This window comes from Saimiri boliviensis, chromosome 16, assembly GCF_048565385.1.
Source record: "Saimiri boliviensis isolate mSaiBol1 chromosome 16, mSaiBol1.pri, whole genome shotgun sequence".
Taxonomy (NCBI): domain Eukaryota; kingdom Metazoa; phylum Chordata; class Mammalia; order Primates; family Cebidae; genus Saimiri; species Saimiri boliviensis.
The window spans coordinates 3,926,003-3,948,039 of record NC_133464.1 but is presented as its reverse complement, the minus strand read 5'-3'; the positions used below and the strand labels follow the sequence as shown (position 1 = coordinate 3,948,039).

At 49.5% G+C, this 22,037-nt stretch overlaps 1 protein-coding gene across 1 annotated transcript in view; it reads right to left on the bottom strand.

The window, feature by feature from the left end:
• COL4A1 (collagen type IV alpha 1 chain) overlaps positions 1 to 22,037 on the bottom strand; it is a 151,016-nt gene that overhangs the window by 11,022 nt on the left and 117,957 nt on the right. Inside the window, exons 27-48 of the mRNA XM_039473372.2 lie at positions 21,065 to 21,157; positions 20,875 to 20,979; positions 19,194 to 19,291; positions 17,212 to 17,362; positions 16,863 to 16,976; positions 15,982 to 16,149; positions 15,769 to 15,858; positions 14,855 to 15,007; positions 14,598 to 14,696; positions 14,396 to 14,485; positions 13,239 to 13,378; positions 12,635 to 12,761; positions 12,459 to 12,539; positions 11,895 to 11,993; positions 10,685 to 10,735; positions 8,240 to 8,425; positions 7,541 to 7,674; positions 5,051 to 5,123; positions 4,148 to 4,219; positions 2,685 to 2,813; positions 1,253 to 1,351; positions 59 to 271 (exon numbers count right to left, since the gene is read on the bottom strand). Of these exons, the coding sequence (XP_039329306.1) occupies positions 59 to 271; positions 1,253 to 1,351; positions 2,685 to 2,813; positions 4,148 to 4,219; positions 5,051 to 5,123; positions 7,541 to 7,674; positions 8,240 to 8,425; positions 10,685 to 10,735; positions 11,895 to 11,993; positions 12,459 to 12,539; positions 12,635 to 12,761; positions 13,239 to 13,378; positions 14,396 to 14,485; positions 14,598 to 14,696; positions 14,855 to 15,007; positions 15,769 to 15,858; positions 15,982 to 16,149; positions 16,863 to 16,976; positions 17,212 to 17,362; positions 19,194 to 19,291; positions 20,875 to 20,979; positions 21,065 to 21,157 (2,565 nt within the window). The remainder of the gene's footprint in view (positions 1 to 58; positions 272 to 1,252; positions 1,352 to 2,684; positions 2,814 to 4,147; positions 4,220 to 5,050; positions 5,124 to 7,540; positions 7,675 to 8,239; positions 8,426 to 10,684; positions 10,736 to 11,894; positions 11,994 to 12,458; positions 12,540 to 12,634; positions 12,762 to 13,238; positions 13,379 to 14,395; positions 14,486 to 14,597; positions 14,697 to 14,854; positions 15,008 to 15,768; positions 15,859 to 15,981; positions 16,150 to 16,862; positions 16,977 to 17,211; positions 17,363 to 19,193; positions 19,292 to 20,874; positions 20,980 to 21,064; positions 21,158 to 22,037) is intronic.

Genomic DNA, 22,037 nt, shown 5'->3' with positions numbered 1-22,037 from the left:
CACGAAGGCACTCAACACACCGACACTGAATGAATGCACGGATCTGCAGACGTCTTACCCAAGTCCTGGCCATGGGCCCGTTCATTGCCTTGCACGTAGAGCAGAGAGTACCCATGGTAAAGAATTTTGGTCCCTGAAGGACACTGTGGGTCATCTATTGTTTGACTGTGTCTGGTCACAAGGAAGCCGTGATCAACAGATGGGGTGCCTGGGGGCCCCATGGATCCTGGCAACCCGTCGGGGCCTGGTGGACCTGGAAATCCTCTTGGACCTGGAAGAGAGAAGACGAATTAGTTTCTCTAATTGCAAACACGTTCCCCTGAAAGCTTTCAAACTCATTTTCTCCAAAGAGATTTTAATATATTTCCACAAAGCATCCTACCTATTCATGTTATCAAAAAGTCTAAAACAAAAATAGACGTGTGGCTAATACAACCGCCAGTCTCCTTCATGGTGTCCTAACTTTTTCTTCTCACATAGCACCTCAAGATATTTTTATAAGCACAGTGTTGGTGCGGAGCAGAGGCTTGACCAATTTAGTTCAATGAATATATGACACATATGAAAATGAAAAGAAATGAATGACATGCTCTGTGCATGTCATTCACACAGAATTGTGGGGTTCCTCTCGGGGAGGATTATGATGGAATTATTAAACAACTTCATCTTAGAGCGTTTTCTCTTCCATAGCAGCCCAAAGCCTACGTATGGAAATGGAGCAGGCAAGGACTGCTTCTGTCCCCTGTCTAACTGTGCCATGTGCAAAACTGCACGCAGGTCTGCTGGGCTGAGCTCTTTGTTCAGTAAGTCAGTGGCCTCAGCCTTTTGGCCTTATGGGACACTCAAGTGTCCCTTCTCCTAAGGAAGCAAATCAAGTTTATCTCATGTCTTTGGGCCAATGCTGGCATTATTTTCATATTTTCATTTCTACTTTCCCTTGTTCTTTGCTGAAATAGAATTTTCATAGCTGCAGCTCACATCCCACTTAAGAAACCACACGGGCCACCACGATTGGCTGCCTTTCAACAACATCTGGGAAATGTACACTTTGATAACTATCTGTCTCTACACAGAAAAAAGACACTCCTTCAGCTCTTCTCTTTGAGCGTTTTCCTTCTAAGAAACAGACTCCCTCGGAAATCTTTCAAGGAACACTTGCAGCTACATTCGGCTGCTCCCCCCGTGCCTGGGTCTGCTGCTTCTATCCCAGATCCTGGTAGACGGTAATTAGGCTGGAAGTCTCACAACCTACCAGTCGGCCCGGCAGGTCCCATCTCTCCTTTCTGGCCAGGGGCACCGTCAAACCCAGGAATACCGGGAGGTCCAGGTATTCCCGCCAGTCCTGTCACACCTGAGGTAGAGGAAAAAGAATTCATGATCCTGTACAGCAGTAAGCTCTATCTCTTTCTTCCCTTCTTAGGTGTCATTTTCAGTGTTCCAGGAGGCAAGCATGCAGTCTCAGTGCAGGTGAAAACGTTTTCTTGGACAGCCAGGAGTTGCTTCCCACAAAGTCAAGTGCAGACTTTGCAGAAGCGGCCGGATATTCATATGGGGGTGTGTTTGGGCACCTCCTTCTGAGTTCTCCCTGATTGCTCACTCTTTGGCAAATTGGTTTGGAAAAGGCAGGCAGTGTGGAGGGAATGAGAGACTGGATAAACATTTCCCTCTCAGCCATATTCTGGGGTCTCCATTTTTAGGCAGCAGATATACTGACATGGATAGTTTTTTGCTTTCATGTACATAACTTTTTTTTTCTTTCTTTCCTTTTTCTTTCTTTCCTCTTTCCCTCCCTCCCCTTCCTTCCTCCCTCCCTCCCCCCTTTCTCTTTCTCTCTTTCTTTCTTTCTTAGATCTCACTCTGTCACTCAGGCTGGCTCACTGCAGCCTCAACCTCCCAGGCTCAAGCAATCCTCCCACCTCAGCCTCCTGGGTAGCTGGGATCACAGGCATGTACCACCACGCCTGGCTAATTTTTTTTTTTAATTATTATTTTGTAGAGACAGACTCTCCCTATGTTGCCCAGGCTGATCTTGAACTCCTGGGCTCAAGCGATTCTCCTAACTCAGCCTCCTAAAATGCTGCCATTACACAGGTGTGAGCCACTGAGCCTGATAAGCTTATGCTTAAGCATCTTTAAATTTTCACTGATGCTACTTTTCAACTTCAAATGTTTTCATTCTCCTTTACTTCTCACCCACTTCTTATCAGTAGCTCTTGAAACAGGAGATGTTTAGTTCAAATAGGCAGAAAGACTAGGTCGGGGTTTCGGGAAACAACAGGGAACAGTACAGACAGGGCCAGTCAGGCAGCACTCCTGCGGGCACGGATGGAGAGCACTGATTTCTACCATTCCAGATCTGTGCCCACCACCCCCATCGGGAGCAGGAGTGGGAGGGAAAAGATAATTATCCGGTTTGGTTCTTTAAGCCCATGTTTTTCTAACTGAACACAGATGTGTTGTTATGTCTTCCTCTAGCTTTTCCTGCATTTTCTTCCGGATTTTTTTAGGTTTCTTTGAAAATGTCATGGGTTTTGATATGCATTGAAGGGAGGTAAGAAAGTCACATTCATATGTGTGTCTAATCATTACCCAGAAACTTGTCTTAGACACATGGGTGAGGAGGAACTCTGCCCATCGCCCCTCTGGGTGCCCCACACCACCGTGCAGAAGCCGAGCCTTCTCACCTTGCTGGCCTTTCGGGCCTGGGGGTCCCTGAAGTCCTTTCAGCCCTGGGGGGCCCTCCGGACCAGGGAGTCCGGGCTCCCCTTTGATAATGTCATAAGGACCTGGGGGGCCAGGAGGACCCGGCAGACCTGTGGAAATAGGGAAGCCATTGATCGGTTTCACTGTCCACCTAGGGCGGAATCAGCTTCACAAGGAGAGTCCCAGGTGAAGCTATCCAAACAGAACATACTCCCAAAGGTAAAACCATTCTCAAAACCTGAGGAATCCAGTCTTCACAAAACATGTCCCATCTGAACATCTTTCTTTATTACTTAACCTGAAATCCTGAACTCCCGGGACTGGCAAAGGCATTGGGGCATCAGCGTTACTTCCCACTTCGTTCTGGGCTCTCTGACCCCTTACAACCATCCCCGCAGCCTCGTGCCAGCCCTCCCGGTGGGGAGAGAAGCTTGTTCTTCCCAGGTGTCCCCGCTTCTGATGTGTTGAGTGCCACTCTGCGATTAGGATGCTTTTCCCACACTCCTCTGAAACCTGCCCTACTGCAGAGGATCACACTGGGCCTGATCCTTGAGTGATGAATGAACTTAATCCTTCTTCTGCATGACAGGTCTTGGCATGTGGTAAGAACCACACAAAGTGTGAGGTCCCCTCAGCCTCCCTGTCTTCAGCCCAGCACCCTCAACTCTCCCTCCCCTTCCACACACCCTCCTCTCCTCTCCTTCCTGGCTCTCCACTTTCTCAGGGCACGTGTCTTCTCATTCTCTCTCCCAAAACATGGTTTTGAAAATTAAACGATGCCCTAGAAATATGGTCTGCTCTACAGTGAGGAAACAGGATGAATACTGTGCTTAGACTGTTCCCTTGCGAGATGACGTCATGGTCTGCAGAGCCCTTCACACTGTGGGCTCCCACTGGTAAAGAAACTGTTCCCTTGTGAGATGACGTCGTGGTTTGCAGAGCCCTTCACGCTGTGCGCTCCCACTGGTGGAGAAGCCATTCCCTTGTGAGAGGATGTCATGGTCTGCAGAGCCTTCACGCTGTGGGTTCCCACTGGTAGAGAAGCCAGCAGCACCATTCCCAGAAGAACCCTTTACTGTGCAGCAGGAATGCACTCCATCTCTAAGTGCAAGATTGATTTTCTTTCCTATTATAACTTTCAGTGGTTGATTTCAGGCTAACTTTAGAGCCTTTGGGGAGTTTTTGAATTCTGAGCTTGTCAGTGAGAACCTCAGGCACCCCTCCCCTGGAGTCTCCCTCAGTCCTGGATTTATCAGATTCTACTTCCAGGTAAGTGGATGTTAAAATGCCAACTTGCTGCAAAGAATTCTCAATCAACTGTTTTCCAATGATTTTCAAGTCACTTTACATATGAAAAACCAAACACCCCAATTCTGTTCATTCATGGCTTTTACATTTTCACAAAGCACCAGTAAGGTAGCCACACATTAACAAACTCTCCTACCTTTAGCTCCTGGGACACCCTGGTCTCCTTGATCACCTTTAATTCCCTGGAGGCCAGGAAGCCCTTTTGCACCTAAGCAGAGGAAAAACATCATCTTTGCACAGAATTCTCAATGATATACAAATACGTGTGTGTGTATACCTCTCTAGTGCACATACACACATGTACACAAAGGCATAGATAAATGCATATACAAACACATATACTCATGCATACCCATATATATACATTCACACACCTGCTTATGCAGGCACACATATACACACACATATGCATACATATATGCATATATACACGTCATACACATACACAGATAGTGAACACATTTCCAATTTGTCCTCAAGGAAGAAAACAGCATTCTTTGTCACTTGAGTAAAACTTTTGATGAAACTCTTTTTTCTAGAACCCAGAAGCCACATTTTTATAAGCAGGCAACAAATGGTAAAATAATCCAACCAGCAGAGGGGCAGAGGACACTGTTTTGGTCACAATCTGATTCATGCATGTCCCCAACTGGACTACAAGACATCCTGAGGCTGAGGCCTGTTTTATTCGCCTTTCATGCGTATCTGACTCAGCAGTAAAGGCTGCAGTGCCTGGGAGCTGGTACGGACCCCAAAAATGTTTGTTTAATACACAAATAAATTAATGAATAGCCCAAATCCACGACTTCTTATTGAGATGTTAATGATCCACTGATTCATAAGGAGAAAATCAGAATGTCTTTGTGCAGGCATTCATAAGAGTATACAAATTGGGCTGCCACACAGAAACGCGGTTTTTAATTTGAAGAGAACAGTGTATCTCGTGGCTGCAATGGCGCTGGTGCCATCAGCGTTAAAGTGCCGAAGACTAGGAAGCTCCCGTGGCCATGGTGCTGCGGCAAGGCCTGTACTGTCTTACCTTGAAAGCCTTGAATGCCTGGAGGTCCCATATCGCCCTTAGAACCTGTGATTCCTGGAGAGCCACCGATACCCTAGACACACAAAGAAGAGGTTGGGACTTGCTCAGGACACGTAGGTTGAGTCTCGTAACCTGCTACTTGGAAAACTGAAACAGCCCTCCACGTTTTGCAAAGCACGTTTGTGTACAAATGGTGCCTTGTGGTTTCCTACATGATAGAATACCAAAGCCTCCACCAGGAAGCTGCGAAGCAGAAGCACTTGCGTCCCTCCCACGTGGCCCCTCTGCTTGTCCATCGCGGGGGGCGTTCCTGAGGAGCAGGCGAACGTCTGGCCCTGGCCACCTCCAGCCCACAGCACGATGCCACAGACAGAGCCAGGATGCCCTCAACACCCGTGACGGCAGCATAGGCAGACAGCACCACCCAGCCATCTGTTTTGAAAACTTTCCCCCAACCAACAAGCGCAGTCATTTTTCTTTAGAATTAGCTTCATGCCTTATCTGAAAACTGATTTTAAATATGGAAAGAATTTTAAAATGCTAAAGAAGGAGTATTTTCCTTTATAATGTGGCAATATTTGTGTATTTTAAAATACGGGCTCAATTTCCTTCCAGGTCAGTGCAGTCGCTCCTTCCCCTAGTGGAGGGCAGCAGCACGCAACGAGCTGTCTTATTTCTCATGTACATTTGTTTCTTAGCCTGATTTCAAAAGTGTCGAACCAAAATAACATGAACAAATATATATGCATATAAACACATATAAAAACACACATTTATACACATGTATCTATAAAGAGACAGGCAGGGAAACACTGACTGGCAGCAGAAATGGGGTATATCTCCTTTCTTTTTCTTTTTTCCTTGTTTTTTTTTTTTTTTTTTTTTTTTTGAGACAGAGTCTCGCTCTGTCACCCAGGCTGGCGTGCAATGGTACCATCTCGGCTCACTGCAATCTCTGACTCCTGGGTTCAAGCAATTCTCCTGCCTCAGCCTTCCAAGTGGCTGGAATTACAGGCATGCACCACCATGCTAATATTTGTATTTTTAGTAGAGACAGAGTTTGGCCATGTTGGCCAGACTGGTCTCAAACTCCTAACCTCAGGTGATCCTCCCACTTTGGCCTCCCATAGTGCTAGGGTTACAAGCATGAGCCACCAGGCCTGGCCGGGAATGGGGTATATTTCTATGTTACTGAGGAATAAACATGGGAATACATGAATACTTGACAAATTATCTACACTTCCATTCCTGGAAAACTGCAATATAGCAATAGAAACCCCAAAATACATTCGCATACACATTCACTGTACTGTGGAAATACACACACAGCTTTGAGGACAGGGAGTGGGTAGACATGCCTATTGCACTCCTTAGAGCCAGTTCTGTGCCGTTATTCACAAGCACTTTGTAACTTCCTGATTCTGAAGTAAATCGGTACCACGTACTGTGCACCTAGCAAGCTCAGTTACTCTGTGTCATCCTTGGGAAGGTAGTCTGATGACTCTAAGCCAAGTCCCTACTGCTGAGGAGCAGCCCCCACTCTCCCTCTAAGGGAGAACACGTGACGAACAGAAGACTCCTGCTAGCTCTGAATCACTGCAGAGGTCTGTCTCAAATCCCTCCTGCTCCCAATCTCCCCTGACACACTCCCCTTCTCCTAATGTATGTTAGAGAGAGAGAGGCAGACAGACAGACGGAGACAGGGAGGGGAAACAAAGACGCAGACACAGAGAATAAAAAGCTTTGCTAACCCAGCTCTCTGAATAAGCAAGCCACGTAAACACAGTCGTTTAGCCATGGATATGGTTAAGCTGAAAATCCAATCAAAAATCTATGACCACCACTAGGAAGGGCTATATATTCAGGTACAGCAAAGGACCAAAGTTAAATTACACACATGCATGCACGCACACACACGTGCACATGTGCACACACACGCGGCTGCTGGTCACCCATTGCACCCTGAGATGCGCTCCTCCGAAGGCTTGACTAAGTCACCGCTGAGACTCTGTGTCTGGATAAGGTCAGTAAAGTGAGCTGGGATGTCGCTGGCTATGGCTGGTTATCATCTTCCAAGACCTGAACTGTTCCAACTGCAATTCCCAGTCCTCCTGCCAATCCTAAGAGATGGCTGGGCTCGTTTTACAGAATTGTTCTTTGCAAAACAACACTGGCTTGCTTTTTACGTTGAGTTTGCAAATAGGTATTAGACGTAGGCATTGAGCCATAATTTCCAGCAGTATAACATTTTCCTCTTAATGGTTCTTGGAAAACTGGATGGTAAAACATGTTACAATAGTTTCCTACTCTGATGCCAATAAAAATGTGGGTTACTGGCAAGAAAGAAAGAACTGATTTAGAGGGGACGTGGGAGTATAACACACACACATACATACACATACACACAATACGCACACACATAGACACATATGAATACTTGTGGTCAGAAAAGTCTCCTTTAAAAAAGTAATCTATAAATCAGTAACTCACAGGCATGCCCTGGAATCCAGGGTCTCCCTTAGGCCCTGGGACACCGGGTGCTCCTGGCCAGCCTGGGTGTCCTTTGTCACCTTTTATTCCATCAATCCCAGGAAGCCCTGGAGGCCCCATGGGTCCCGGAAGTCCTAATGGAAGAGAAGAAAGCCACACATTTGGGGTTAGATATGCACAAGGGTCCCTGGGCTGTGATGCTCTCAATACTGCCACCCACAGCCCCTCACTGATACAACACTGGACCAACAGTGGGAACCCTTGAGACAGAAATCGAGGCAGGTCCAGGAAGGAAGGAAGGAAGGAAGGAAATAGTAACGCTGCTGTCTCTGTGTCTGAAATGGCCAATGGTCTAGTGGTGCCTGGGCATCTGTGCCACCCCATAGCGGTCTTGTTCAGAACCCAAAAGTGTACCCAAGAGTTGTGCTGGTTTAAGTCAAACGCCACCGATTGGACAAGGGTCCAGGCTTGTCCAATCATTTCCTTTCTTGCATCTTGCTAATAATGTAAATTCCCTGACAGAAACGATACAAGCAAAGCTTTGACTCAATGGAGATCAAACACACTTTTAAGCTTTAATAAATGCTGCCGACTTGTAAATAAAAATGTTCAATTGAGAATGTAACTGTTTCTTTTACACTATTTCCTTTTGTGAATTCTGTCCCTCTCCCCAGCGGGCCCCTGGTGAGACGCCCTTACCTGGCAGGCCAGGCTGGCCCTGAGGTCCACGGTCTCCTTTGGGCCCCTCCATGGCGTGGCCTGGGGATCCTGGTAACCCTGGCTGTCCCTGGGGCCCCGGAGGACCCATGAATCCTTGCTCTCCTTTGGCTCCAGGAATTCCTGGGCTCCCAGCTAATCCTGGGAAACCCACCTCACCCTTTGAACCTAAACAAGAAAAACAGTTTGAGGTGATGGGAGACGCAGCAGCAGAGCAGTAATCTCCATGCGGGGGCGGCAGGGCTGGGTGAGGCGCGCCTCAGCCTGCAGGTGACCCTCAGAGGGGGCTTCGAGGGCCACCAGGGAGAGCGGCGCCAAGTGTCTGATCCTTCCTTCTCTTTACTAACACACTAGAATCCGACCGTGGCCTGGCTGCAGAGAGCTGGGACCCCAGCTACCATGTTTACACTTTTTTTTTTTTTTTTTTTTTTTTTTTGAGGCAGAGTTTCACTCTTGTTACCCAGGCTGGTGTGCAATGGCGCAATCTCGGCTCACCGCAACCTCCGCCTCCTGGGTTTAGGCAATTCTCCTGCCTCAGCCTCCTGAGTAGCTGGGATTACAGGCACGAGCCACCATGCCCAGCTAATTTTTTTGTATTTTTAGTAGAGACGGGGTTTCACCATGTTGACCAGGATGGTCTCGATCTCTGGACCTCATGATCCACCTGCCTCGGCCTCCCAAAGTGCTGGGATTACAGGCTTGAGCCACCGCGCCCGGCCTACAAAAGATGTGTCGTGTGGCAGAGGCATCTGAATTGTGCTGAGCAACACCTGCGACAACCACACTGCTGAATGACAGCGTCGCTCTATCCGCAGATGAATGGATGCGCCAACTATGTTCTGTCCACACAGCGGGACCCTCGCAGCCAGAGAGAGAAGTGAGCAGCCCCGGGGCTGGATCTCAAACTCACTATGTCGTGGGAGAGAAGTCGGACTAAAGAGTGCACAGTGTATGGTTTCATCTTCATAAACTGCTAGAAAACGCAAACTCGAACTAACTAGAGGACCAGAAGGTAGCTGGACAGTTGCTTGGGGTCTGGGGAGGGGCCCGGACGGAGGGATTATGAAGCTGCAGAGGAGACTTTGGGGGAAGGCTGTGCTTGCTATCTGGAACATGGGGATGGATGTTTTCATGGGTGTAGACCTATGTCAGCCTTATCAAGTTGTACACCTTAATATTTGTAGTTTATTACCTGTTAATGAAACCCCAATGAGCAGGTTTAAAAAATTAAAAAGTAACAGCTTGTAGGGAAAAAAATTCCACGTTTAGTTTTAAACATATTATCCAAATCTAACCAATAAAAATGCCAAAATTCTATGGTTACTTCAAGAACAAAGGAAAAGGAATGAAATAGGGTCAAGACCTAAAGTGGTCACATGGGATTCTCTTCTCCTGGGGATTCTTCCTGATATTTCACACGGCAATGTGAAAACACCAGGCACTGTGTTGAGTTTGTGCAAGGGCAGTGCAGTGTGTCCACGGAGCGTGCAGGATCGCACAGCGAGGTAGGAAAGGCAGGGCGGGAACAGCCCGCAGCGACCCCTGAGCAGGTGCATTTGCAAGGGGCTCTGCGTTTGAGGGAGCCTGTGAGTTCAGAGACGGGGAAGTGCCCATTCCCAAGGCAGCCCACCCGGCAGCATGCCATCCATCTCAACCCAGGGGTTCCCCGTGCCAGATCACACGTCTGCCAAGGAAACCCGGTGAACGGGTCTCAGGGAGAACCAGGGGCCGGAGGACACAGTGCCTCCGTGCCCCTGCTCCTTCTCAGCTGAAGTCGCAGGCCTTCCAGGGCTTTCAGATTCCTCCCACTGAGTGGAATCACTCAGGCAGCACAGCCACCTGCCATAAGCATGTCCACGGATGCTGTGTGTGAATTCCTGGCTGCGGCCACCAGTGGCTTCTCTTCAGTGTCATGGGACTTGTATTTTCTGTGTCCACATGGCTTCCCCATGAAACGCTCAGCTCTCTGAGAAAGGCGACTGCCTAGCCAAGCTCCTGGCCAGCTCTCAGCTGCACGTGGTACTGAGTACATCATGGCTGCCCAGGGTATGTTTTAGTCTCTTGGTATGTGTTACGTCCTGGCCTGCCTTCATGTAAGTATAACCAGTTGTCAGAATTTCAATATTCTGATGACCTTCTAGGCATAAAAATGACAAGGGTTTCCCTCCTTTGCTGGATTTTTACAAAATTAGTCCAAGTAAAAGATTACTCTGACCATGAGTGGACTGCAAGCCATTTTGACCCATTAATGAGAGGGGAACCACACGTGTCCTGCAGGCATTGCCGCCTGGGCCCAGCACCCATCCTCCATCCAGCTGCTGCCTGGCCACCAGGGACGGGGCTTCATCCTGAAGACGCTGCCCCCGTTCTGCTACATCAGGCAGCAGCGGTTAGTTGAAAAGAAAGAGCATAGAGAACAAAGATTACCTTTGTCTCCTTTGGCCCCTGGAAAGCCTGGGAATCCTCTTCCTGGAAGACCTATTAGATGAGGGTAAAACACAACGTTTCTCTTAAACAATCCATCTGCAGGTCCAACGCAAAGCACTGTCAACTCTGCACTCACACTATGGATATTTGTAGAGCACATGGAAATTAGTTCATTGTACCCTTGTAATAAAATGACATTCCTACAGTTACTATAAGATACCCTTGATTGGATGTTCCTAATTTAGTACTTTTTTCTAAGTACCTTTCCGCTTAGAACCATCATGATGTTTAGCGGAAACGACCTGTGCAAATGAGTATTTGTTTCCTGCTGTCGTCTGGAGACGACCAAATGGGCTTCTCAGACAAATATCCAGCTAATTGCTCTTCTCAGGAAGGAAGCGAGAGCCAAAGAGATTTGGGGCAGCAGATGCTGGGGAGATGACAAATGTCAGCAAAGGGCTTGAGGGATGTTTCAAAAGGTGGAAAAAGAGTGCAGGGCATTTTTAATGAATGGTTTGTATAGAAAAACTGAATGTGTATAATATAAAGTTATAGAATGAAAAAAATAAACTTAAGAAAGAGGCCAGCACCAGTAGCAGTGGAAGCTCTTGGTGGTCCTCCCAGGGTCCCCCCAGCTTAGGCGTAACCTGCTTCAAATGGTGTGTTTACCTCTCTCCTGTATTAAATTTGAATATTACTGTGTATGCGACTGTCATCATCACAGCTTGCACTTTTGCCCAAGTTACGGTCAAGTTATGGTCCAAGTTCTGGCCAAGCTGGGGCCCATCAGAGATAGGAGCAGACTCAGGGGCCAACTAGTATTTCCAGGACAGTTCCTCAAATGGGGAAATGCTGGGCAGAGAAAAGAGTGTCGTTTTGCTATGCTTTCCGTTGCTTTGTCATAGCGATCACAGGGAAGTGGAAGGTGTTCTAACAGCAGGTATTTTACATGTCTCTGACTCACCACTGAGAGCTCAGGTTATTTCAGGTGAAGATGCCTAAGTATTTATGGGATAATAAATCCCCCTTCCTTGCTTCTCCTCTCCACCCATCCTGCTCCACATGTCCACCTTAGTGTTTAAGTAGCTGCAAGGATGTGTAGTCCCGGGGCTACTCTGTACCCAGCTCTGTTCACTGAGCACAGGCAGTCTGCAGGTCTCCGAGAGTGGACACTGCTGATTCTGACAGGGAATGGGGCGCTGGGCCATACCTGGTTCACCCTTCTCTCCTGCTGACCCTGGGATTCCATCACTGCCTGGTTCCCCTTTCTGGCCAGCTGGGCCTGTGGGGCCAGGCGTCCCAGGAAGACCTCAAAGAGAAGAGTCACAACATCAGACACCCGCATAACCTCTCACAGCAGCCTAGATGCCATACCAAATGGTTCCTTGCTGACATCCTTTAAGAGAGCCATTCCCTCCCAAGCACACCTGGCTTTGCTGAGGTCAGTTCTGACTTCCCTTCAGAAAGGACCCTGCATACTTTCAGCAACCCCATCAAACCCTGACCCTCAAAAGCTGGTGACAACAAAGAGGAGGTCCCTGAAACTCCATGTTAGCTACAAAAATGGTCTGGGGATGTGGGTCCCAGATCCTGATGGTGGCAAGACCTCAGAATGACCCTGTAACCTGCACTAGAGTCGGCTTGCCCATCTGAAAATGGGACGCAGGACAGATGGCCTCCCTGTTCCCCATCTGTGATAAACTCCTTGGGGCCTCCCATCCCCTGGCCTCTCTTCTCTATGTGCCTGGGCTGTGTCCCAAAGAGGAGCCTCTACCTGCTTCTCCTTTGACACCGGGGATGCCATCCAATCCTGGGAGGCCTTTGTCACCTTTTTCTCCAGGCAGCCCAGGGCTTCCTAAAGAAAAACACGAAACACCAGAACATCCGTAAGTTTGGACTTTTCTTTGACTTCTTAGATCCCCAAGTCCAAGAGACGACCCCCTCACCTACCTGGATAGCCAACACTTCCAGGAGACCCTTTAAGGCCTGGGGATCCTGGCACTCCTGGGATCCCAATGCTTCCTTTTTCTCCCTTCTCTCCAGGGCTTCCTGGGAAACCCGCTATCCCTTGATCCCCCTGCAAGTACAAGTCAGGCACATCAACTTGACATTTGTCCATGCGCGTGCATCTGTAGGCATGTTCTAGATAATTGTATACATTTTGGTGCAATGAATATTGCATTGCCAAACTTCATTTCCGGATTTCTCACCAAAGAATCAAAGTCCTCTTCTGAAAAGAGAGGAAAAACTTCAGCACAGAGGAGCCAACCATGTGGTTTCCACTTACCGTCCCTCTTCCCCCTTCATCCTCTCTGTTTTATCCCAGTGACAGCTGTCTCCCACCCTAGCCTCTCACCAGTTTCTAGAGTCTTCCTTGGGGGCAAGGTAGTGAATACAAACGGGAGGAGAGGTGGCCTGTGTTTCCTTGCAGGAATCACTCTGTGCTATGGTTCACTGAGTACGCTGAGATGCTAAGGTATTTACTGAGCATTTCTCAGACAGCCTCTCCACGGAGCTGGGAGGAGGGGACCTTTCCATGCCGAGTGCCAGTTACCTTGACACCAGGCAGCCCGGGGATGCCTATGCCAGGTGGGCCTGCCTGCCCTTTCTCTCCTTTTGCACCTTTTTCTCCAGGTAAGCCAGGGGCACCTTGTGGGCCAGGGATGCCAGGCACGCCTTTCTCTCCAGGTGTTCCTATAAACACAAACAATTGAAACTTGATTTGAGCTTAGCTAGTGCTGGGATTACAAATGAAAAAGTGCCTCCACAACCAGCCAAGAGTGAGAAACAAGAGCGCAAATCCCTCATGTATCAATCGGCTCATGGCTGCCCACCCAGGTCAGCCAACTCGATCGCATCAGAGCCATGCTAGGAAATGTCTCTCACGTCCTTGAAGACCATCATGTTATTATGACAGGGAAGAAATAAATTAACTGCCTAGACAATTTCCTTTCTCGACAGTATAAAAATGGATCTTATGTTCGTTATTACACAGCCAGCTCTCATTAGCCAGACGTCACAGGTTCCACGAGGTGGACCAGAGTCCGTGCACACTTGGTTCTGTGACGCATGCTGGTGGCCAGGCTTACTCACACACAGGCATGATCAGCAACCTACATGCTTATACTCAATTAAAGTGATAACAGCACCTGCTAAAGACTTAGGGGGAGATGGAAAGACGGGCTTCCCATCTGAACTCTGCTGCTTTCTGAGTGAGTTCTGAGGACTGTCACCACCCAGCCCTTCCCTCTCTCTCCTCTTCCCGGCTGCTCTCACTGCAGTAGACACTGATGGCAAAGCATGAAGGCCAGTCCAGGATTGGAGCAGAGGAGTCCAGAGAATTCTTCTGACCTAACACAAAGGGCTCTGGAGCCATGAGCTACTCAGGCTGACAAGCCTGGAAGAAGAAGCCGACATCTCCTAGGGAGCGCCGAGCTAAGGGGACGGTCACTTGGAGATCACCAAAAGCTGACTGTATACAGCCCATGCTTTGTTCCATTACATGTTGAGTTTTCTTTGTGATGGCCATACTGTCATCAGACGCTCCCCTTCCTGAGCAGGAGCCCATTCAGAGCTGAGGATGTGAAGGTGTGTGAAAGACGCCACGCCTGGATTCCGTCTTCTCAGCTGAAGAGGGTCTCATTCTGCAGACAGGCCCTACCAGTGTCACAGACACACATGCTAGAGCACCCTCTTCTACATCTGGTTTACCTGGCAAGCCCATGCCACCAACAGATCCTTTTGGTCCTGGAAGTCCCGGAGAGCCTGGGATTCCACTTATGCCTGGATCACCTTTAGGTCCTAGAACAGCAAAGAAAGCAATCTGAGAGGCTGACATCGACAGAAAGAGCTGAGGAATACTGGCCTCATCCCCAGCCCTTGCCACACTGGGGACCAGGGTTGCACACCATACCTGGCTGCCCGGGCTGTCCCGCCTGCCCATCCTTTCCAGGCACTCCTGGGCTCCCAGGGTCTCCTCGCGATCCTTTCTCACCAATTGGTCCAATTTGTCCTACACATCAGAAAAGCAAATAGCAATGACCCACATTTGCTTGCAAGCAAGTTACTGCAGAAATGCAGGCTGGTTGGTATTATTTATGGAGGACCCAATAACCCAAGAAAGGCACACGGGGCTCCACGCTTGGCCGCGAGAAGCCTTCCCAGACTCGCCTTTCTCTCCCTGGTCTCCCTTCTCGCCCTTCATGTTTTCCATGTCCACTTTATCCATGGAGCCAGGCTTGCCGGGGAGACCAGCATCACCCTTATCGCCTTTCAAGCCGGGGTCTCCCCTGGGTCCCGAGGAGCCTGGAAAGCCATGGTCCCCTGTGAGGAAAGAGAAGGCACCGGTGAGCCTGGGCCAGCATTGCAGAGCTGGTCAGGAGGCTCACGTTCTTGTTGACAAAGAACAAACGACTTGTCCAAAATCGCATTAAGGGCCAGTGTCTGAGACACAGAAGAACCTGACCCCAGGTAAACGGGCAGTAAGGCCATTTTCTGCAATTCATTATTCGCTAATAATGCTAATTAATACATGTGACGTGGCTTTCAGCTTTAGATAACTCACATTTTCTCTCCTTGCTACACATCTTTATCACTCTTATTCATACTGCTACATAGTTCTATACAAAATAATAGAATAGGAATTTTATCGTTCTGCTAAGCAAATGACCTTTTCACATGTAATATTTGCAGTATTTCCTCTTAAAAGACATTATTGTGGACCGATTTCAAATCACAAGATGAGAAGTAAAGATGAAGACTGTAAACCTGTGTGGGCTGCTAATTCGAGTCTAAAGACTCAGTCCCTGTGTCTTTGGCATACCTGAAAATTCCACCGTTTCTCACAAGGAGAATCCCATGTGTGCTCAAGTTCCTTCTGATTTGCTTGGCTGAGTACGGTTTTCCACCCTACATGCACTAAGCACCAGGAATCCTACCGGAAGAAAGGGGGTCTCCTGGCCCTGTGCTGGAGTTTCTTGCGTGAGCCTCTTAAAGTGAAATATGATCTATGACAACTTGAGAGTCTCCCAAGAGGCACAGAGAAATAGACACAGGATGAGCTGTGGGGTTATCAGCTCTCCTACCTTTTTCACCCGGTAATCCTGGAGAGCCCACTGGTCCTGGTGAGCCCGGCTGCCCAGGGGTCCCCATGACACCCATTTCTCCCTTGGAACCTGTGGCCAAAGGAAAGGACTGTGAACATTTCTTCGCTCGGAACGCTGACAATAAATGTTAAGAGTCACAAAAAAAAGTAAGGGGAAGCCTGTCTCCTCATCATGGATCCAGACAGAAGTTACCTGGAAACCCAGGAACCCCCGGAGTCCCCTGCTGTCCAGGAAGGCCAGGGAGCCCCGACTGCCCTGTTATGCCGGGAAGTCCTTGAGCCCCTTTATCTCCTTTAGGGCCAGGCATGTCCAGTCCAGGGAATCCAGGGAAACCCTTCTCGCCTTTTATTCCAGGAGGGCCTGTGGTTGGGTGAAATGCAAATAACTTTCAGCAGAATGTAGAGAATGATCTACAATGTACAGTGCTCTGTGTAACTGTGACTATCGGCAGGAAGCATGTGAACACGCCCACACTGGGGACTTGAATGGATCACCTACTCAGTGTTGGTGTTTGGGTCATCAGGATAATCAAATGGCTATTGTTCTAAAAGAAAGGTCCCCTCCTTCCTGTCACTGATAGTCAGCAATGCCACCCTAGGCACCACCACCACGTCTCCTCAGTATTTAGGACAGGACTAGTGTTTCCTGAACCCCATTCACTGAGTGTTTCACTCTAATCTCCATGCACCACCTTCACTCTATGATTATTACTGCCAAAGGCAAAGCTAGGTTCTAGACACGGACTCAGTTAGCGTAAATTATCCACAACGAATTAACCCTCGTATGGAAAGATGATATAGAGACATCAGTTAGCGTAAAATGTAAAACGTGATTGAGTACACAGTAAAGGAAAGGTCTCTTTGTTTGGTACATAATCTCAGAGTCTGGGAAAAAAAATCTAGGACTGCATTTCAGCAAACAACCAAACCTATTTTCACAAACTCAAGTTTTACCTCTTCTCCCTTTCTCACACATTGCGCTAAGCTTCCCTTCGTGGGGACCCCAGCCTCATCTCCCATGCTTCAGGAAAGTAGGCTTTTAAGAAGAGATGATTCTAGAAGAATGTCACTCACCTGCCAACCCTGCTGGTCCCTGTCCGCCAGGGGGGCCCCTCGCTCCCGGGGGGCCTCTTCCTGGAACTCCTGGAGACCCCATGGGGCCTGGCAATCCAGGAGGTCCTGGGTCACCTAGAGAAAAAAGGTTGAGAATCAGCTGTGCAGAAGCAGTGGCGTGTTTCCCGGCATAGGAGACACACGCACACGAATGACCCCAGCAACAGAAAGCCGCCACCTCTAGCCCTCTAGGATTTGCATCATTCATTCAACAAATACGTATCAAGCGTACTCAGCAGGGGTTCTGGGAATACAAAAATAATACTGTCCTTGAACTTGAACCTGTCCGGACTGATCTGCAAAAAGTTACCTCTGACCCCCTGAAGCCCAGGGGGGCCGATCGCTCCACGTTCTCCGGGAACACCTGGTACTCCAACGCTTCCCTTCTCCCCGGGCGCGCCAGGAATGCCGGGAATACCTGGCAAACCTTTGAGTCCCGGTAGACCCACTCCAGGCTCTCCCTGAAAATCCCCAAAGCACAGAGAAGCAAATTAATTTGCAAGGTCAATATATTTATCAAACCAATAGCGTAGGTGAAGACTTGACAGTGCCAATGCATTCGGCAAGAATACCATCTGCTCAGCCCTTTTCACGCCTTTGCAGAGCTTCCTCATGCCTATCACATGTTTTCAGGCTTGTGGGTAACTTTTATCGTTTTCATTTTACAAAGGAGGAAAAGCAAGGCTCCCCACCAATAAACGACATTCTTCTCAAGCCTTCTGACCTGAGCATGTGCCCTCGATTCTGCAGCCTGCTGCCTGTGACAAAGTGTTGACCCTAAGTAACTGATAAAAGGCAAAATATGAGTTGTGAGTAGCGAATGGAGTGCTCCCTAAGAGATGGCTCCAGGGCCAGCATGGACACCCGTTATTTCGTGTTTTTGGATAAATGAAGGTTTCACAGTAAATTAAACATTGTAATCGATGGCATGAGTCACTGGGCTTTGACAGACACAGGCAATTAAAATAAAGGGTGAGAGCGCCTTGGAAACAGCCTGGATTTAGGCACAGATGTAAGGCTCTGAAGCAAGCAGGGGGCCATGGAATCACAGCACTCCACTGGTGTCCCCTGTCTGCAAATGACACTTCCAGAGAGGGAGTATCTGGACATAGTGGAAACTTCTCTATCCATCCCAGGAGGAAATTGTCAAAATGGAAGGAATTCCATCAAGGGGATTCTTGAAAAGGCACGGAATTTTAAATCATGAATTAAATCTTTCATTCGCATTCCATCAAGCATTTACTAACTCCCAAGTCTTGCAGGTTTAAGATGATCCGCATGCTGCTGTGGTTGGCTAAAGGTTCAAATGCGACGTAGACCATTGGGGAAGCTGGTGGCGGACTGTATAAAGACAAAGGCCCAAAGGCTTCTCTTCTGTCTCAGCCACCAGATGAGGGCACCCTGCTGTCAGGAGGTTTGGTATTTCTCCGGAAGAAGCCCCCCTGGGATCACAGAGGTGCGGCCACTGTGATGCCCACCTGCCCTTTCCTGATGGACAGGGAGCAGGCCCCAGCTGGGTCCGTCACTTTTATCCATGGCAGCAACATTTATCCATGGCTGCTGGCCCTTTCTCCCATTTGGTACCAATGCCTTCCAGCCATTTCACATCCATTCCTTCCAATCAGAACAGGAAAGGATGTGATCAGTAGGCCCTCATATTTGCTGAGTAGAATTTTAAGTACAGACAAGTTGGCAGCAGAATATTCGAGGGTGAGGAGGACGCTGAGTTCACCCTGGACCAATAGTTCTCAGGCAGGGGCAATGTTGCCCTCCGGTGCCATCTGCCAATGTCTGGAGATATTTTCAGTTGTGACCGGGTGGAAGGGCACGTCCTTTCGGTCATTCATGGGTGGAGGCCAGGGTTGCTCTTGCCAAAAGCCCTACAAAGGCACAGGGTAGCCATCGCAGAAAAGAATTACTGAACCCAGAATGCCAGGGGTGCTGAGGCTGAGAAACTGTCCTGGCAGACCATGCTTTCTTTCAGGACAGTGGCTTTCAAACAGCTTTCAGCTGCTTCTCAGTAAGAAATGTATTTTACCCTGAGTTCCGGCTTATACACAGGCAAGAAAATATCTGTCATACAATTTCATAAAATTAAAACAAAGGTTTCCCCTCAAAATACTTATTTCCACATGCTATGTACTCTGATACTTCCTATTCTCTGCTATTTCATCAAAAACCAAAACCCGCTGGCCCCACATGTCCTGGGAGGTTCAGAACCTGCATTTTTTTGTGTCCAGTTAATAACGAGGATGGGGGAGACCGGTCATTGAGGGAACACCTGGCACCCACCTTCTGGCCCTGCACACCTGGGTTCCCAGGTAAGCCATTAAATCCCGGGCGACCTGGAGTCCCCGGAGGCCCCATGTCTCCAGGTAAGCCGTCAACACCTGTTTTGAAGAGTCAAAAAAAAAAAAAAAAAACATTGCAGTTACAATCCCCGTACCCACTTTCCTCACTTTAGTCTTGCCCAGATGTGCCGACCTGACCTGAGGCGGTCACCCGCGGAGGCCTTCAGAGGTGGCTGGAAGAGGCCAGGAGAGACTGCCCGGCAGAGGGGCGGGCGTCTAGCTGCCTCCCCCAGCGCCTGCACCCTCCTATCTCCTTCTCTCTTCAAACTTCTCCCTCCCGCCTACTCTCCCCAAACAAAACAAAGACACCCCTTGGCACCTGCAGATGAGAAGGGCACTCTTCCTCATCTACTCAAGATGTGGTAGGGGCAGGGGCACCACCCTCACCTCGTTAGAAGTACAGACCCTGGGGGTCGATCAGGCAGGCCCACTTCTCAAGATGGCAGAGGATCTGAGCCTGAAGGACTCCCGGCCACTGTCTGGGCCCCACCCTGGAGTCTCTGAGGGGCAGTGAAGCTGGCCAGCCCCTAGTTCAGACCCTGTGTATGCAACGCCAGAGTCTCCAATGTCCAGTCATTTGTAAGTTTGCAGTGGCACAGGCCCGAATCACACCCCCTGTGGGGCTCCTCAACAGACAGGGTGTGACGGCAAGTGGCCCTCACCACCCTCCTCACTGCCACAAAGCCAAGCGACTCCATGCCACGTGGGCCACGGCCGCTCGTGAAGGAGACCTTGCGTGAGGCAACGATGGAATATGAAGCAGTCGCGAACGTGGCCAGGCCTCGGCTCCTGTCTCTCATGAACAGGGACACTCTGCTGCCCTCCAAGCCTGAGGGAAGGGGCCACGTGGGTGGGTGGGCATGGCGTGGCATGGCTATTAGAGGACAGGGGCTGCTGTCTCCTGTTCTTCACGCTAGAAGCCTACAGCAGTGAGGGGGGTGGGGCCTGGAGCCTCTGGGTAGGGAGCCTGGGAGACTGGAAAACATTAACCTAAGTTTGGCCGCGTGGCCTGTCGCAGGAAGACAAACTTCCTCACACGGCACGCCCCTGTTGTGCTCACAGCACCTTCTCCTCAGTCCTTAACAGAAGGCCCCTGATGACAAGTCTATTGATCAGAGTCTACCTGAAGGACAAGTAGATCCCAGAAATGTGAAAAAGGGGTGAAAAGAAATTTCCCTCCTTACAGTTTCCAGCAGGAAGTGATGGCTCTCACACCCGTGGACGCCTCCCCCAGAGCAAAGCCCCCTTCCCGCTACCCCCCGAACCTGCCGCTGGGCGCTCCCCCAACTCCCGACCCACCCCGGCCGTGTTCAGGTGGACTGCAAGTCCACCCTGTGGATAAAAACAAACACCTGGGCCTGGGTTTCTGCAAGCGCCATGGTGGCAATGCCCGCGAAGCTCACCCAGCCTTCACGTCCCATCTTCCCAAGCAAACCCTCCATGGCAAGGCAGCCATGGCACAGAAGCCACTGAAGTCACTGTCCTCGGCCCTGTCTGGGCTCTTCTGAAAGCCTCCTGAACAGCACGCACCAACCTGGGTGGTGTTTTCATGTCTACTGCCTCCTCTTTTCTCACAAAAGTCACAGGCGGACCAAAGGCTCAGGCTCGTCTGGCACGGTTACCTTTGGGGCCGGGGGGCCCTGGAAATCCAATCCCCGGCTGGCCCATGGTGCCCTTCTCTCCTGGCAGGCCTGGCCTTCCTGGGGTTCCAGGAAAGCCTCGGTCTCCTGTGGTAAGAAGGACCAACGGTTAGCTTGAGAAAAACGTGAGGATGCTCTCGTGGTATCCCATTGAACTGGATTCCAACCGTACCTTGGGGACCTGGGAATCCTGGGGAGCCTGGCAGTCCTTCTGCGCCAGGGGGTCCTGGTAAAGGAACAACTTTGCCTGCTTCACCCTTTGGACCTAGAAAAAAAAAAAAGAGTAAAGAGAAAAGATAATGAGGACCACACGGAGCAGTGGGTGCGCGGCCACATCAGTCCCTCCCGGCACCACGCGTGGCAAAGAGCAGAGCCTGTCTGAGCTCTCCACCTCTTCCCTCAGCGATTCTAGGATCCTTCACAGACAGCTACGCTTCGCTCCAAAATGACCAAGATATTTGTTGGGCCCTAGAATTCCTTAAGAGTCCACAATTAAGACTCACGAAAACAATCGTGAGATGGCTCTGGGTGACTTCTCAGTGAGCCTGTCCCGAAAAGCCAAGGCACTTTTGCTGCTGTCTCTCAATTTAGCGAAGTCTAAGTTGCTTTGAGGCTGACCTAAATTATGTTCACTGCTGGTAAATTATCCAAACAACATGATCCGCAGGTGATTATGAACGATCCATTAACCGTAATGGTGCATCGGGAGAGCTCTGGGGTCACTTGAGCAGCACGGGAAAACCATCCTTCCTCCCAAGCCAGGAGGCGCAGCCCCAGCCACCTGGGCACTCACGCCTCGGAGAGCCACTGAAGTGTCAGGACTGCACTGTTAAGAAAGGACCCAGGGGTTCCCCTCCAAGAATGCACGCGCTGAATCTTCATATACCTTGTAAGAATCCAAGCTACGTGGAGCCTCCCAAGAACAGCCAGCACATTCTTTAGCTAGACTATAGAAAACGCCAGCTGACTAACCCTAGCAAATATCTGCTGTTGGTGACGCACACCCCTGGGCGCCAGGGTTTTATGATCACCACAGTTAAACACAGCTCTAGCAGATCAGAGACAGTCTTTCTTCTAGTCTCGCAGCTGACTGGGTCTGGATGGCCAAGGAGCCCTGCAGCTATGAACAAAGGATCAACAGCCCC